This window comes from Nomascus leucogenys, chromosome 17 (assembly GCF_006542625.1).
Source record: "Nomascus leucogenys isolate Asia chromosome 17, Asia_NLE_v1, whole genome shotgun sequence".
In the NCBI taxonomy this organism is placed as follows: Eukaryota; Metazoa; Chordata; class Mammalia; order Primates; family Hylobatidae; genus Nomascus; species Nomascus leucogenys.
Window position 1 is genome coordinate 44717190 of NC_044397.1, and position 13889 is coordinate 44731078.

At 45.1% G+C, this 13889-nt stretch overlaps 1 protein-coding gene across 1 annotated transcript in view; it reads left to right on the plus strand.

Moving 5' to 3' along the window:
• Window positions 1-13889, plus strand: part of GALNT17 (polypeptide N-acetylgalactosaminyltransferase 17) — a 585735-nt gene that overhangs the window by 279561 nt on the left and 292285 nt on the right. Inside the window, exon 4 of the mRNA XM_030795950.1 lies at window positions 12632-12806. Coding sequence (XP_030651810.1) covers window positions 12632-12806 — 175 coding nt within the window. The remainder of the gene's footprint in view (window positions 1-12631; window positions 12807-13889) is intronic.

The window sequence follows — 13889 nt, forward strand, 5'->3', positions numbered from 1 at the left end:
GTTATTTTGGTTTAGGTGTCAGAAATTGCCTATCTCCCATCACCATCATTTGAGTTTCTTGATGATTTGGACAGTTGTACATTTTGTCACTAATACTTCCCTGTATGACAAGCATATCTGATCAACATCTTGTCTTGGTTGGTTGTATTCAAAGGTTGAAAGCAAGATGGCTGAAAACTTTTTGGAGTGGAAGGTTATACCCTCTGCACTTCCAAAAGGGATTTTGGAGAAGAATTCACACTGGCATTGTTTGCTTTTCTTCTTGGTTTATAATTGCAGAGATGGGAGAAGTCTTGTGTTTCCAAGAGATAACATTCTTCCTGTGTCGCTGAGGCTCTGAGTGAAATAGCCGAGAGACAACTTGTTATCACACAGCTCCATGCTTGGCCAGGCTCTCTTTATTTGAACATCACCTGCCTTCCCCCCTGCCTGTAAAGAGCCTTCCTAATCAGAAATAATACTTGTTTTTGCCCCCAACCAGATCATAGCAATGTGACAGCATTTGCTATGTGGGTCTGTAATCCTAACTAGGCTGTGCATTTACATTTCTCTTTGTGTTTTTTTAGGCCTCAGGGAGGAAAGAATGAGGAGAGTGTGTATCTTTATACAAGGGATAGTGTGTGAAAACCCCAGCTAAAGCTTCAGCCACTAAGCGGCTTTTAAAAACAAGAAGAACAACAACAAAACCCTTTTTAGTTCAAACTAATTATAGGTTCACAGAAAGTTGCAAAGATGAACAGGAAATTCCATGTAGCCTTCGCTCAGTTTCTCCCAGTGGTAACATCTTGCAAAACTCTAGGATACTGTCACAACTGAGAAATGGGCTTTGGTATATTGGCTTTTTAGCCCAGATAATTGAGAAGTGTGGGAATGTCAGGTGGTTTGGTATTAGCAGAGCTGATATTCAGCTGGAATGTGCTACAGTGCCATTCCGGTCCACATCTGCTCTGATGTTATATAGCTCGATAGTCTCCGCTAGCTAGAAGAAACATGTTAGGTTCTGCAGCCCTTTTGGATGCTAATAAGAGCTGCTATTGATAGAACACTCATATGATGCATTAATAACTTAACGTGGACATTTCCTGTAAGCAGGCATGAGCATTTCGTTTGCGCATAGGATTCACGCTGCCTTTGACCTTAGAAACTTCAGGGTCCTGAATACGGAGCACCCCAGAATGCTAGAGAAGGATGAACTGGCCAGATGCCTCACCTCAGTTATTCCACTCCCGGCTGCCAAACGCGTCTAAAGAAAACTCGAGGAAGAAGTGACCAAGTCAGCGTGTAACCCTGTTCTCCCCAGGGCTTTACATTTCTTGTGTTCTGTTTTGCTCTCTCTTTAACGACTGTGACTTTTGCTATTTCAAGGAAGAGATTTGCCAGCTTCTGAGCATTTGGAATCAATATCACCGTAAATAAGAACATAATGAAAGAAAAACACGGCCCAGCCTGTAGACAAATTTGATTGCTGAAATTCACGTGTTATTATTAGAATCAGCTGCAAATGCCAGACTTTCAAATGCTTTGATGGGGTAAGATAGGGGAATGGTCTTTTAAATTGGGGAGACAACTTGGAGCTCTCACCTAGATAGCCTATAGCTTATGCATACTATGATGTTTCCTTGTAGGTTTGGGCTACTTATATTTATTTTCTAAAAGGTAAAATGTAAATGGAAGAAGCAGTAGAGAGGAATTTCTCAACAAAGGAATTGGAAGCTGAGATGGCTTTCCTTTACAAAGTGCCTCTCATGAATGCACAACTCGGTGTGATATATTTGGTTTAACACTTTGGTATTTTGCACCTCACATCTCTTTGCTTTTCTTTTCGTCTTTTGCTTTCTTTTGTCCTTGCTTTGATCTCACTATGGAATCGCCCTCAAAATGCTTTCATACACAGCAAAAGCTTCCCTCTTTAATCTTTCTCATTCTTCCTGAAGTTTCTCACTCTTGCCTCATTTTTGCTCCAGCCCATAGTCAGCAAGTGCATTATTTAAGTCTGCAAAGCTGAGAGATGCTCAGAGAATAAAATATGCAATGCAGCCACCTCCTGGGTTATTTCATCTTGCAGTTTTACATGCTTGCTTCCTCACCATGGCTATTCTTCAAGCCCCAGATTTCAGAGACAGATGGGCCCATGCCATAGTGGCAAGGCTGGGGTGGGGTTTGTGTGTATCACCAAATATGTGGCTCCTGTATCCCTGAGGCTTCTTCAGAGCTTCATTGTATTGTTTAGAAGAGTTGGAAGCCCAAAAGGTTCCCTGGATGCCCACTCTTTTGAAACCTCTTAATCAGCCCTTAGGCCTCTTCTCTGCAGAGCACTGACCACAGTCAGCAGAAGGCAGCCTAGAAAAAGTAGGTGCCTGCCTCAAGTCCAGAGCCTGCTGCTCCCATCCTGCAGCCTGGCCAACTTTCCACTCATGGTTACAGCCCTAATCCTTTATCTTCACTCTCTGAAACTGGTGCTGATGGCTGCAGATTCAGAAGAAAATGGGATCATCATACTGGTGCTTTGCACTCACATTTGGTCCTCATGCAACCCTGTGCAGTGGAATAAGGTTGTACACACTGATAATTAGTCTGTAATCAGAAGTATGGGTGCTAGATACAGACAAGCATAGTATTTGAAATGTTTGAAAAATAGTGATTGTCAGCAGAAAAGGAACTCTGGCATTGGTGAAATCTGCCTCCCCAGTTGGTATTCTCACTGAGAAACTAACAAAGCTTCCGCATTGGGCCCCTTACTTGCACGGCTGCCCTTCGAGGTCATCTGATGGCCCCTTGTGTGTTTACATGTCATGCATTTTTGGAGAACTTACAAAAAGTAAGCTTTTAAGATGTTTCTCAAAGAAAATGCGCCAAATTATATAAATTTCAGGTCCCTCAAAACCCAGGTTTGTTTCTGGGATTTGCTATCTCCATTGGACAGATAAGAAACCCCCTATGTTGCATGAACAGAATATGCAACCAAGTTTCTCCCCACTCCACCATCTTTTGTTCATTTTTTTTTTTTTTTTTTTTTTTTTTTAAAGACAGAGTCTCACTCTGTCGCCTAGGCTGGAGTGCAGTGGTGCGATCTCGGCTCACTGCAAGCTCTGCCTCCCGGGTTCATGCCATTCTCCTGCCTCAGCCTCCTGAGTAGCTGGGACTACAGGCGCCCGCTACCGCGCCCGGCTAATTTTTTGTATTTTTAGTAGAGACGGGGTTTCACCGTGTTAGCCAGGATGGTCTCAATCTCCTGACCTCATGATCCGCCCGCCTCGGCCTCCCAAAGTGCTGGGATTATAGGTGTGAGCCACCGCGCCTGGCCCGTTCATTTTTAAAGATAATATTTTAAAACTTTGTCTAATAGTATTTTTTAAATATTTTAAAATGGTCTTTGTATGGCTGCTTTTATACATTTAGCTGATTGGTTCTTGTATGGCTGCTTTTATACATTTAGCTGATTGATTATTTCAAGCATAAAGGTATTCTCAGGTATATCTGCATTTCCAGGTGGTTCTTTTTTTTTGAGATCGCATCTTACTCTGTCACCCAGGCTGGAGTGCAGTGGTGCGATCACCGCTCACTGCAACCTCTACTTCAAACTGGCACCTCAGCTTCCCAAGTGTTTTCAGTCTGTGTTTTATGTTCTTTCTAGGGCATCATAGCTAATTCTTACATATATAAAATATTGAAATCTCTCTGAAAAAAAGAAAAAAAAGAGATGATGCAGAAATGTCAAGTGTCCTGATGAATGTCTGTGCTAAACTCTGTGTTGAAGACCATTTTTTCACTGTGATCTCTCTCATAAGTCCCTAAGCACAGAGAACTGGAAGTTTCCATCAGGGTGGAGAGAAAGGCTGGCATCTGGGAGGGCCCAGGGTGTGGACACCACACAGGGGCTGGATTCTCTCCACATCCAGTCTGGAAGAGCTCAGGAACTCAAGTCCCATCAGGATGAGGAGTCTTACCTAAGTGTCTCACCAAATGCTTCCAGACAGAGGTAGCCTTGGAAACCCATGGAACAAGCTAGGAGCAGAGATGTGCCCAGGGAGAAGGTGGCCTAGGAGGAATGCAAGGGAGGGGCAGGCCAGCTGACCAGACTGGGCTTTAGGAGCAAGCCTCCAGTCCATCAGTTACCAACATGGGGGTTGGAAGGACCCCCTGGCCACAGAATATGAATCAGACCTTCAGCAAGGTCAAGGGTTTTAAATTCACACACACGGTCCAGGCATGGTAGCTCATACCTGTAATCGCAGCACTTTGGGAGGCCAAGGCAGGAGCATCACTTGAGCCCAGAATTCAAGACCAGCCTCAGCAACATGGTAAAACCCTGTCTCTTCAAAAGATAAATAAAATTAGCCAGACATAGTGGTGCATCCTTGTAGTCCCAGCTACTCAGGAAGCTGAGGCAGGAGGATCACTTGAGCCCAGGAGTTGGAAGCTGCAGTGAGCTATGATCCAGCCACTGCATTCCAGCCTGGGTAACAGAATGAGACCCTCTCTCAAAACAAAACAAAATTCCACACAACATAAAATCACCTCTTCTTCTGCACCTTCAAAATTAACGGACGTAAAAGACCACATATTTTACGACTCCATTTTCGTGAACCATGTGTATTAGGCAAATTTATAGGGACAGAAAGCATGTTAGTGGTCACCAGGGGTTGGGAAAGGGGAGATGGGGAACAACTGCTCAATGGGTATGGGGTTTATGTTTGGGGTGATGAAAAAGTTATAGATAGTGGTGATAGTTGCACAACATTGTGAATGTACTTCATGCCAGTGAATTGTATATTGTAAAATGGTCAAAACATTTTAAACATGGTAAAAACAATGAAAAAAGTGAACCAGTGCTTTTGAGATGTTTGGGGTTTGCGTGAGAACGACCTGGGGGTGCTGGCCAGTTCCACTAAGGCCCACTGAATTAGGGATACCGAGAAAGGAGCCTTGGAATCTGCATTTTCATAAGGTCCCCAGTGATTCTCACTCTAGGAATACTGGCAGGCATTTTCATTCTATTTTGTTTCTTAATTGGAACGTGCCATATGTGCTATGTTCTCGTGCCCAGCTGTCACAACCCATGCATTCACAGTGAGCAGCATGCCCAAACCTCAGCAGCTGCTGGCAGGGAGAGGTGTTGGTGATAAGCGTGGCAGTGGTGGCAATGGGGGTTGATGGTGTCAGAAGGAGTGTTGATAGAATTGTGGCATTAGTAGCAGTGGTAGCAGGAACAGGGAATGAAAGCAGAAGGCAGGACCATATGGGATCCTTGTCCAGGGACTGACCTAATTGTGAGATTGCCCCACGCAGAGGTGGCCAGCCATCAGGATCCCAGTTTTGGAGCCAAGCTTGGTGGCTCACACCCATAATTCCAGAGCTTTGGGAGGCCAAAGTGGGGAGATTGCTTGACACTAGGAGTTTGAAACCAGCCTGGGTAACATAGTGAGACCTCATCTATACAAAATAAAATAAATTAGCCGGGCATGGTGGTGTGTGCTGGTAGTTCCAGGTACTCAGGAGGCTGAGGCAGGAGGATTGCTTGAGTTCAGGAGGTCGCGGCTAGAGTGAGCCGTGATTGCACCACTTCACTCTAGCCTGGGCAACAAGGCCAGACCCTGTCTCTGTCTCTGTATATGTGTGTGTATGTATGTATGTATGTATATATTTACTTATATGTATTATATATATATATACTGTATATGTGTGCATGTGTATATATATACATACATATACACATACATATATATGCACATATATACACACACACACACACTCACACACACATTTAAATATATATATATTTTAAAAGATTCCAGTTTTGGAAATGGCATGGCAAACCCTCACCATGTAGGCCAAGGTCACTTCCAAGGGGTTCAGTTTTTTCGATGAGGCAGGACAAGTAGGTCGTAGGCCGTGGGGAAAGTGGAGATGGACAGGGCAACACTGGATTCTGGAATGTCAACTCAGTTGGGGTAAGCTCTGGCCCACACTCAGGGTCTGATTCATCCCAGATTGAGTTAGGCAGGGGGGTAAATGCTAAGCCAGAGCCACCCAATATGCACTTAGCAGACCAGTTGATGCAGCAGCTCCCCATTTGAAGCTTGTAAGAAATACAAATTCTTGGGCCACCTCAGACTTACTGGTGATTCTGATGTAGGTTAAAGGTAGAGGAACACTCACTCATCTAAGCTTAGACAGATTCTCCTGAATCTCCATACTTTGAAGGGCAATTGAAATATTCAGTAAGTCTCATCATCAAGGCTTAACAACTGTGTGAGGGTTGAGAGGTCAGGTTGCCCACCATTGTGGATGTGCAGACTTGGCCAAGTCCTAGACTGGGTGGCCACTTCCCATGCACACATAAAAATCCCAAGCACTGACACTTTTGCATTGGTTCTGGAAGCAGGCAGAGCTGAGTCTGTTTTAGGACCACCAGGTTCATATGTCCACTGTGCAGTAACAGACCAATTATGCGGAGACAGCAGGATTTGCAACAGAGAAAGAGTTTCATGATCGTAGGGTAGCCAAGTGAGGAGACAGGAAGAGATCCTCAAATCCACGTCCCCAGTGATTTCTGGGTTGGGGCTTTGAAGGGGATCATGGAAGGTGAGAGGCTGGAGAATCAAGGCCATTCATTGATCAGGGTAAAGGGGATGAAATTATCAAGATGTGGAAACTGCGTTCTTTGGTGAGTCAGCTTCTTGTGGGGTCCTTCAGACCAGCTGATGTCAGCAGTTTCATTGGTATGCAGGACATGAAAGAATATCTCAAAGGGAAAACTTAATATTTTATAATGTTCAAGTTGTTATCTATAGAGCAGTTAAGGGGGACTGTAATCTTGTAACAGGGTCTATTGTCCTAGTCATTCTAGGACAATAGGCACCAAGAAACTATGATGAAACAGGTCAGAGACTAATGATTAATGCTGAATGTGCTGCACGCTTGGTTTATTTTAATTTTCCCCTCACTTCTTTCCTGATTTATTTTTTGAGACAGAGTCTCACTCTGTTGCCCAGGCTATAGTGCAGTGGCATGATCTTGGCTCACTGCAACCTCCACCTCCCAGATTCAAGCGATTCTCCCACCTCAGGTTCCTGAATAGCTGAGATTACAGGCGTGTGCCACCAAGCCAGGCTAATTTTTGTATTTTTAGTAGAGACGGGGTTTCACCATGTTGGCCAGGCTGGTCTTGAACTCCTGACCTCAGGTGATCCACCCACCTTGGCCTCCCAAAGTGCTGGGATTATAGGTGTGAGCCATCACGCCCAGCCTCCTGATTGATTTTATAAAGTGTATGGGGGCAATTTCAAGTCTGCTAGGTCAATACTTGCTCCTGAGCAGGGCTCTGAGACCAGGGATGGTACCGATAGTTTATTCTGTCATATCACTGAAAGTGCGGGATTGAGACAGAATTCTGTAATGTTCTATGCTTTAGTTCTTACTGTTTTGTTATTTTCTTTTTGTCAATTTATGCTCCATAAGCCTGGATGACATGTGTTTTGTTTTATTGTTAAGGAGCAGGTATGCATACCTCCCTCGCCAGTCCTTCCTGATCACAGGCAGTGTTCGCTTCTCCCCCTCAACCTCCTCAAATGCTGTTTATCAAAATCTTAAAAAACACAACGGTTCCCAAATGGCCCTTGGCCAATTTTGTATTGGATTTTATAACATTTATTTTTGTCGAAATGAGTTTCTGCATTTATTTTTGCAGAAATGAGTTTCTGTTTTCTTCTCTGAGTTTTTTGTGAGGAAAAAAAGAAAGTAAGGTGTTTTTCTTAGTGTTCTTATAATGTCCTAGAATGGTTTCATCTGTTAAGAATGATAAAGGATCTTAGGTGAGGGGGTGACTTTCTTTTTTTTTCTTTTTGAGAGAGTCTCGCTCTGTTGCCCAGGCTGGAGTGCAGTGGCACGATCTCAGCTCACTGCAACCCCTGCCTCCCAGGTTCAAGTGATTCTTCCACCCCAGCCTCTCGAGTAGCTGGGATTACAGGCATGTGCCACCATGCCTGGCTAATTTTTGTATTTTTAGTAGAGATAGAGTCACACCATGTGGCTAGGCTGGTCTCAAACTCCTGAGCTCAAGTGACCTGCTTGTCTAAGCCTCCCAAAGTGCTGGGATTACAGGAATGAGCCACCGTGCCTGCAGGGCCAAGGGGTAACTTTCTAACCAGTGTCAGGTTGGGGATTTGTGTGCTTCCATGGGGGTCTGGGGGCCTGGTTTTACTTGGCTAATTTATAGACTCATTCATTTTAAGGTGAATTTGGGCTCTTGCACCCCGCCTCTTCTTCGGTTTCTCCCCATTTTCAAATCTCAACACCCTAATGCTCTTAGGCTGTCTCAGATGTGTTCCACCAGAACCAGGCTTCCTGGAAGTCCCTCTTGAGATGTCCCACTCATCCATTTCTCCCTGTATTGACCCTGTCCCTGCAGGAGACAGCTGCATCTGGAGGGATTTCTTTTTTCTCACTGGTACCGTTGGGGGCCTCCTGTTTGCCTAGATCAATGGGCCATTCTCAGCTCGCATTTTCTCTAATGCATTTGACTTTCCTGATCCTGGAGGTTGAGCAGCCTTTGGAGGAAAGGGACTCTGTCCTTCTCACCCACAGAGGGTCCTTTAAATATTTATAAAATGAATGCACATATCCTTCTTCCAGAAACTCTGCCAAACACTTTACAGGATAATGCTTCGGAACTGGCGTCATAGGAGCATTATCCTGTAAAGCGTTGGACTCTGTTTCAACACCTCCAGATGATGCTCTTCGGCTCTCAGGTTTGAGAACTGCAGTTCCTCCCTGGAGGCCCGTCTGTACCGCCTTGAGCATGGCTTCTCCAGCCCTTCTTCCTTCTACGTTCTCTGTCCAGCCCTGTACAAAATAAAAGAGATTAGCTGGGCATGGTGGTGCATGCCTCTAGTTCCAGCTGCTCTGGAGGCTGAGGCGGGAGAATTGCTTGAGCCCGGGAGGTCGAGGCTGCAGTGAGCCATGATTGCTCACTAGCCCTTCTTCCTGCCTTCTAAATACATATGTTCCACAAGTGTGGTTCTAAGTCTTCTTCCCTGCATTTCCTGGAACTGTCACCCTCTCTCTCATAGGCCATCATCTCCCCTGCCGGTTTTTTTTTTTTTTTTTTTTTTTTTTTTTGAGACGGAGTCTTGCTCTGTTGCTGAGGCTTGAGAGCAGTGGCGCAATCTCGGCACACTGCAACTTCTGCCCCACCAGGTTCATGCGATTCTCCTGCTTCAGCCCTGCTGAGAGGCTGGGATTACATGCTCCCGCCACCACACCCGGCTAGTTTTTGTGTTTTTAATAGAGACGGGGTTTCTGCGTGTTAGGACATCATCTCTTATCACTTGGTGCCTGACACCTCTGCCCTGTTTTCTCACCTCCAGACCATTGTCGTGGTTCAGCTGCCTACCCCAGAATGTGGTCTGGCCCCCTCAACCTGTCCTCAGAGAAACTCATCAACTTGTTCTTCCTCTTCTCTTCTTTTTCACTTTTTAAATCAATCTTATCTGGCTGAGTGTGGTGGCTCACGCCTGTAATCCTAGCACTTTAAGAGGCCAAGGTAGGGGGACCACTTGAGGCCAGGAGTTCGAGATCAGCAGGGCCAACATAGCAAAACTCATGTCTTCACTAAAAATACAAAAGTTAGCCTGGCATGGTGGCAGGTGCCTGTAGTCCCAGCTACTCGGGAGGCTGAGGCAGGAGAATTGTTTGAACCCAGGAAGTGGAGGTTGCAGTGCGCTGAGGTCACACCACTGTACTCCAGCCTGGGTGGCTGAGCGAGCTTCCATCTGAAAAGTAAAATAAAATAAATCAGTGGCATCTTCCCAGTTTCCTAGACTGAAACTTTGATGCTCATGATACTTTCATCTAAGTAGATCCAATTTTTCACTTAGGTGTTTTTTGGTGTGGTATTCTAGAATAGTGAGAGCTCATGTCCAGTTCTTCTGCTAACTTAAACAACTTTTTCCGTGAATGCTCCCAGGCAAAACAATTTCTGTCTCTGCAACTCCTCACAGCACTCTTCCTTCATGACCATTTTTTTGGGGCAGGTGGGGGCCATTAGCTTCATTTACCTTATAATATTGAATATTATAATTTATTTTTAGTTTTAGTTTTTTAGGCAGAGTTTCGCTCTTCTTGCCCAGGCTGGAGTGCAGTGGTGCGATCTCGCCTCACTGCAACCTCTGCCTCCTGGATTCAAGCGATTCTCCTGCCTCACCCTCCCGAGTAGCTGGGATTACAGGCACCTGCCACCATGCCCAGCTATTATTTTTTGTATTTTTTTAAATAAGAGATGGGGTTTCTCCATGTTGGCCAGGCTGGTCTCGAACTCCTGATCTCAGGTGATGCACCTGCCTCGGCCTCCCAGAGTGCACCTTCCTATAATTTTTAAACATATCTCACCTCTTTAACTCGATTGTAAGCATCTTGAGGGAGCACTTGTGTCTGAATTGTCTTTGAGTACAGGCCAGAGCACAGCTCAGTATCTTATAAAGTCCAGAATCACACTGCAGAGACTGGGAAGAGAAGCCTGCTTAGTGTCACTTGTTCTTAAACCCTGATCATTGGATGGTGACATCTGCCTTGATGTTTCCATACACTGTTGTTTGGAACAGTGTATCCCTGTACCTTGTAAGAGTGAGAATGGTGTCTACTGCTATACAGTAGGCCCTAGACTTTATAAATCATTTTGGTGGCTGGGTGCAGTGGCTCATGCCTGTAATCCCAGCACTTTGGGAGGGTGAGGTGGGTGGATCACCTGAAGCCAGGAGCTCGAGACCAGCCTGACCAACATGGTGAAACCCTGTCTCCACTAAAAATACAAAATTAGCCAGGTGTGGTGACACATGCCTGTAGTCCCAGCTACTCGGGAGGCTGAGGCAGGAGAATCACTTGAACCCAGGAGGTGGAGGTTGCAGTGAGCTGAGATCGCACCACTGCATTCCAGCCTGGGCAACAAAAGAGAAACTCCGTCTCAAAACATAAAAATAAAAATGATATTGGCTAGTTAGAAAGACAGGCTGTTGTTCATAGGAAGTTATGTAATTGATCAACAATAATTATGATAAACCAATTATTATTAGATTTACCATTTATTGAATGCATATTGAGTGCTTTCTATATAGCTTTTCCTTTAGTCTTAGCAGCCATAAGGCTAGTACCAAATGATTAGGCATTATCCTTTTACTCCTTTAATACCTCCCAAAGCTCTTTAGATGTGAGGAGGCCAGTGGTAATGACCCACACTTTCTTTTGCCAACCTTGCCGATCCCTACCCATATATCTTCCCTGAAGTCTCGCAACTGCTTAACAAATGAGGAAGTCATTTGATACCCGGATGTGGTAAGTGATGTAGCCAGGAGCTGACATCCTGTTCCTGGGAAGAGCCACGACTAAGTCGCAGGTCACGTGGCAGCTAAGAGGTAACAGTGCCTCCAGAACTCCTGGCATGGTGCCCAGCACTCAGCATTCAGAATGTTCTCCCTGAACTTATGGAGATTCCTGCAGTCACCAGCCAACCCTGGTCAGCAGGCAGGATGCCCCTTGTAGCATTCCATGATCTATGGCCTTTGGTGACATGTCCCTGAGTCCCCCAGCACCCATGTAGGACAGGTACCTGGAGTGCAAGTAGCTAAGAATCCCCTCCCTGTTAGCCCCTCCTTTTCCTCCCTATACCTGGTGATTTTTATGCACACAAAGTATCACTCTTTTTTTTTTTTTAAAGATTCCTTTATTTTTATTTATTCTTAAAATTAGAGACCAGGTCTTTCTCTGTTGCTCAGGATGGAGTGCAATAGTGTAACTATAGCTCACTGCGGCCTCCTGAGTTCAAGTGATTCGTCTGCTTCGGCCTCCCGAGTAGCCGGAAGTACAGGTGCACAACACCGCACCCAGCCGAGTATCAGTCTTTAGGTCTATAGAGTTAGATTCAGTTGAATTGTGTTTTGGCTCTCCCGTTAGCCCATACGTGACCTTGGAACAGGTTAGCCTCCCTAAGATTATGTCTTCATTTGCAAAATAGAATTAATCTAGTTAATCAATGAAATTAATCTAGCAACCTCCTAGGGTTTCGGCAAGGATTAAATTAGCTTATGGAAATGAAGCACTTTACCACCTGCTTGTTGCAGAAGGGAGGGTGTTCAATCCCTGATAGCATTAGTTCTGCCTCCAGGGTAGCGTTTCTACTACTGAGCAAAGACTTATGTTGCATCCCAAGGCACGTACTGTAAGAACGAGTCTGTGTGCAGATGGAAAAGCCCGTATAGAATTTGATAAACCGGACAGACCCATGGGGTGGCAGGAGAGCAAGGACAAGGATTCTGGCCAAGTTTGGAGGAAGGGCCACTAAGAAAAGGAATCTTGAAGGACGTCTGCCGGCTCATAGCAGCCGGGATATAAAAGCCAGGCCTGGTTCCCATCCCACTGAACGGATTGCAAACTGTCAGAAGATAGCTGTCCTGGGTGAATGCATCAGAGATGTCTTCTGACTCCTAGACTGATGAGATTTTCTTTTCTGCCAGAATGACTAACATGCGATTTCTTTGAGATCTTTGAACTCCCTGAAGATCTGTGGGCATTGCAGTGGGTTAGATGCAAATTTGAAATGACATGTTTATAGACCTTCTTGCATTTTTGTCATCTGCAGAGGAGCTGAAGGTCCCCCTGGAGGAGTATGTCCACAAACGCTACCCCGGGCTGGTGAAGGTGGTGAGAAATCAGAAGAGGGAAGGCCTGATCCGCGCTCGCATTGAGGGCTGGAAAGTGGCCACCGGGCAGGTCACTGGCTTCTTTGATGCCCACGTGGAATTCACCGCTGGCTGGTAGGTCATGAGCTGAAACTCGGGTGCTCAAGACCCGCATTGTGGTTGAGAGGGGCTGGCATCTGGGAGGTAGGACATTTCACCTGTTACCTGTAGGAGCACTGGGAGAATAGAGAAAGACTCATCGAAGAAGAAAGTGAGACCATTGTCTGTGATAAAACTGGGGAGCAGGGAGAAATTTGTCTGCCGCCTGTTCAGTTCACCGTCATTGGCATCATCGTCATCATCATTGTCATCAAAATCCCCAATGAAAACAGTGTATCAAGCTGGGCATGGTGGCTTGTGCCTGTAATCCCTACACTTTAGGAGCCCAAGGTGGGTGGATCATTTGAGGTCAGGAGTTTGAGACCAGCCTGGGCAACATGGTGAGACCCTGTCTCTACTAAAAATATAGAAATTAACCTGGCATGGTGGAGCACGCCTGTAGTCCCGGCTACTCGGGAGGTTGAGACAGGAGAATCGCTTGAATTGGGGATGCCGAGGTTGCAGTGAGCCTAGATCATGCCACTGCACTCCAGCCTGGGTGACAGAGAGAGACTCCATCTCAAAAAAACAAAAAGAAAGAAAGAAAAAAAGAAAATGGTATATCAGTTAGACAAAACTCAACAGAATCCTTGCAAATGGGACAAGACAGTCATAATTTTCTTCTTCTCTTTTCCTTCTTTGCTGCTGTCTTTGCAGGGAAGGATGGTTGGCTGTCATTGTGAGAAAAGAGATATAGTTATAATTCTAACTACTCAGGTAAAGTGCCCCAGAATGTATGGGATTATCTTTCACATCATTCAGAGGAAGGTGAAGCGTATTTTCTGCAGATATGGCCCTGATATTTTTCCAGGTGAAAAGAACGGAGTGTGAGAAATTGGTTGAGTGTATGGGGAGTAGAAGATTTTGGATGCACAAAGAGTGAGGCCACAAAAATGCCAAAATCATGTTAAAATTAGAACAGGACTTTCCAGTTTTAAAGTGTGGTCAGATAATTGTTGCTAAGTAACCAATGATCCATCAAGTTAGAGGTTAAATAACCTGTACCCTGGGTTGCTTAATTAGTAAGAAGCAGAGTCTTGTATTTCACAAATATATTTA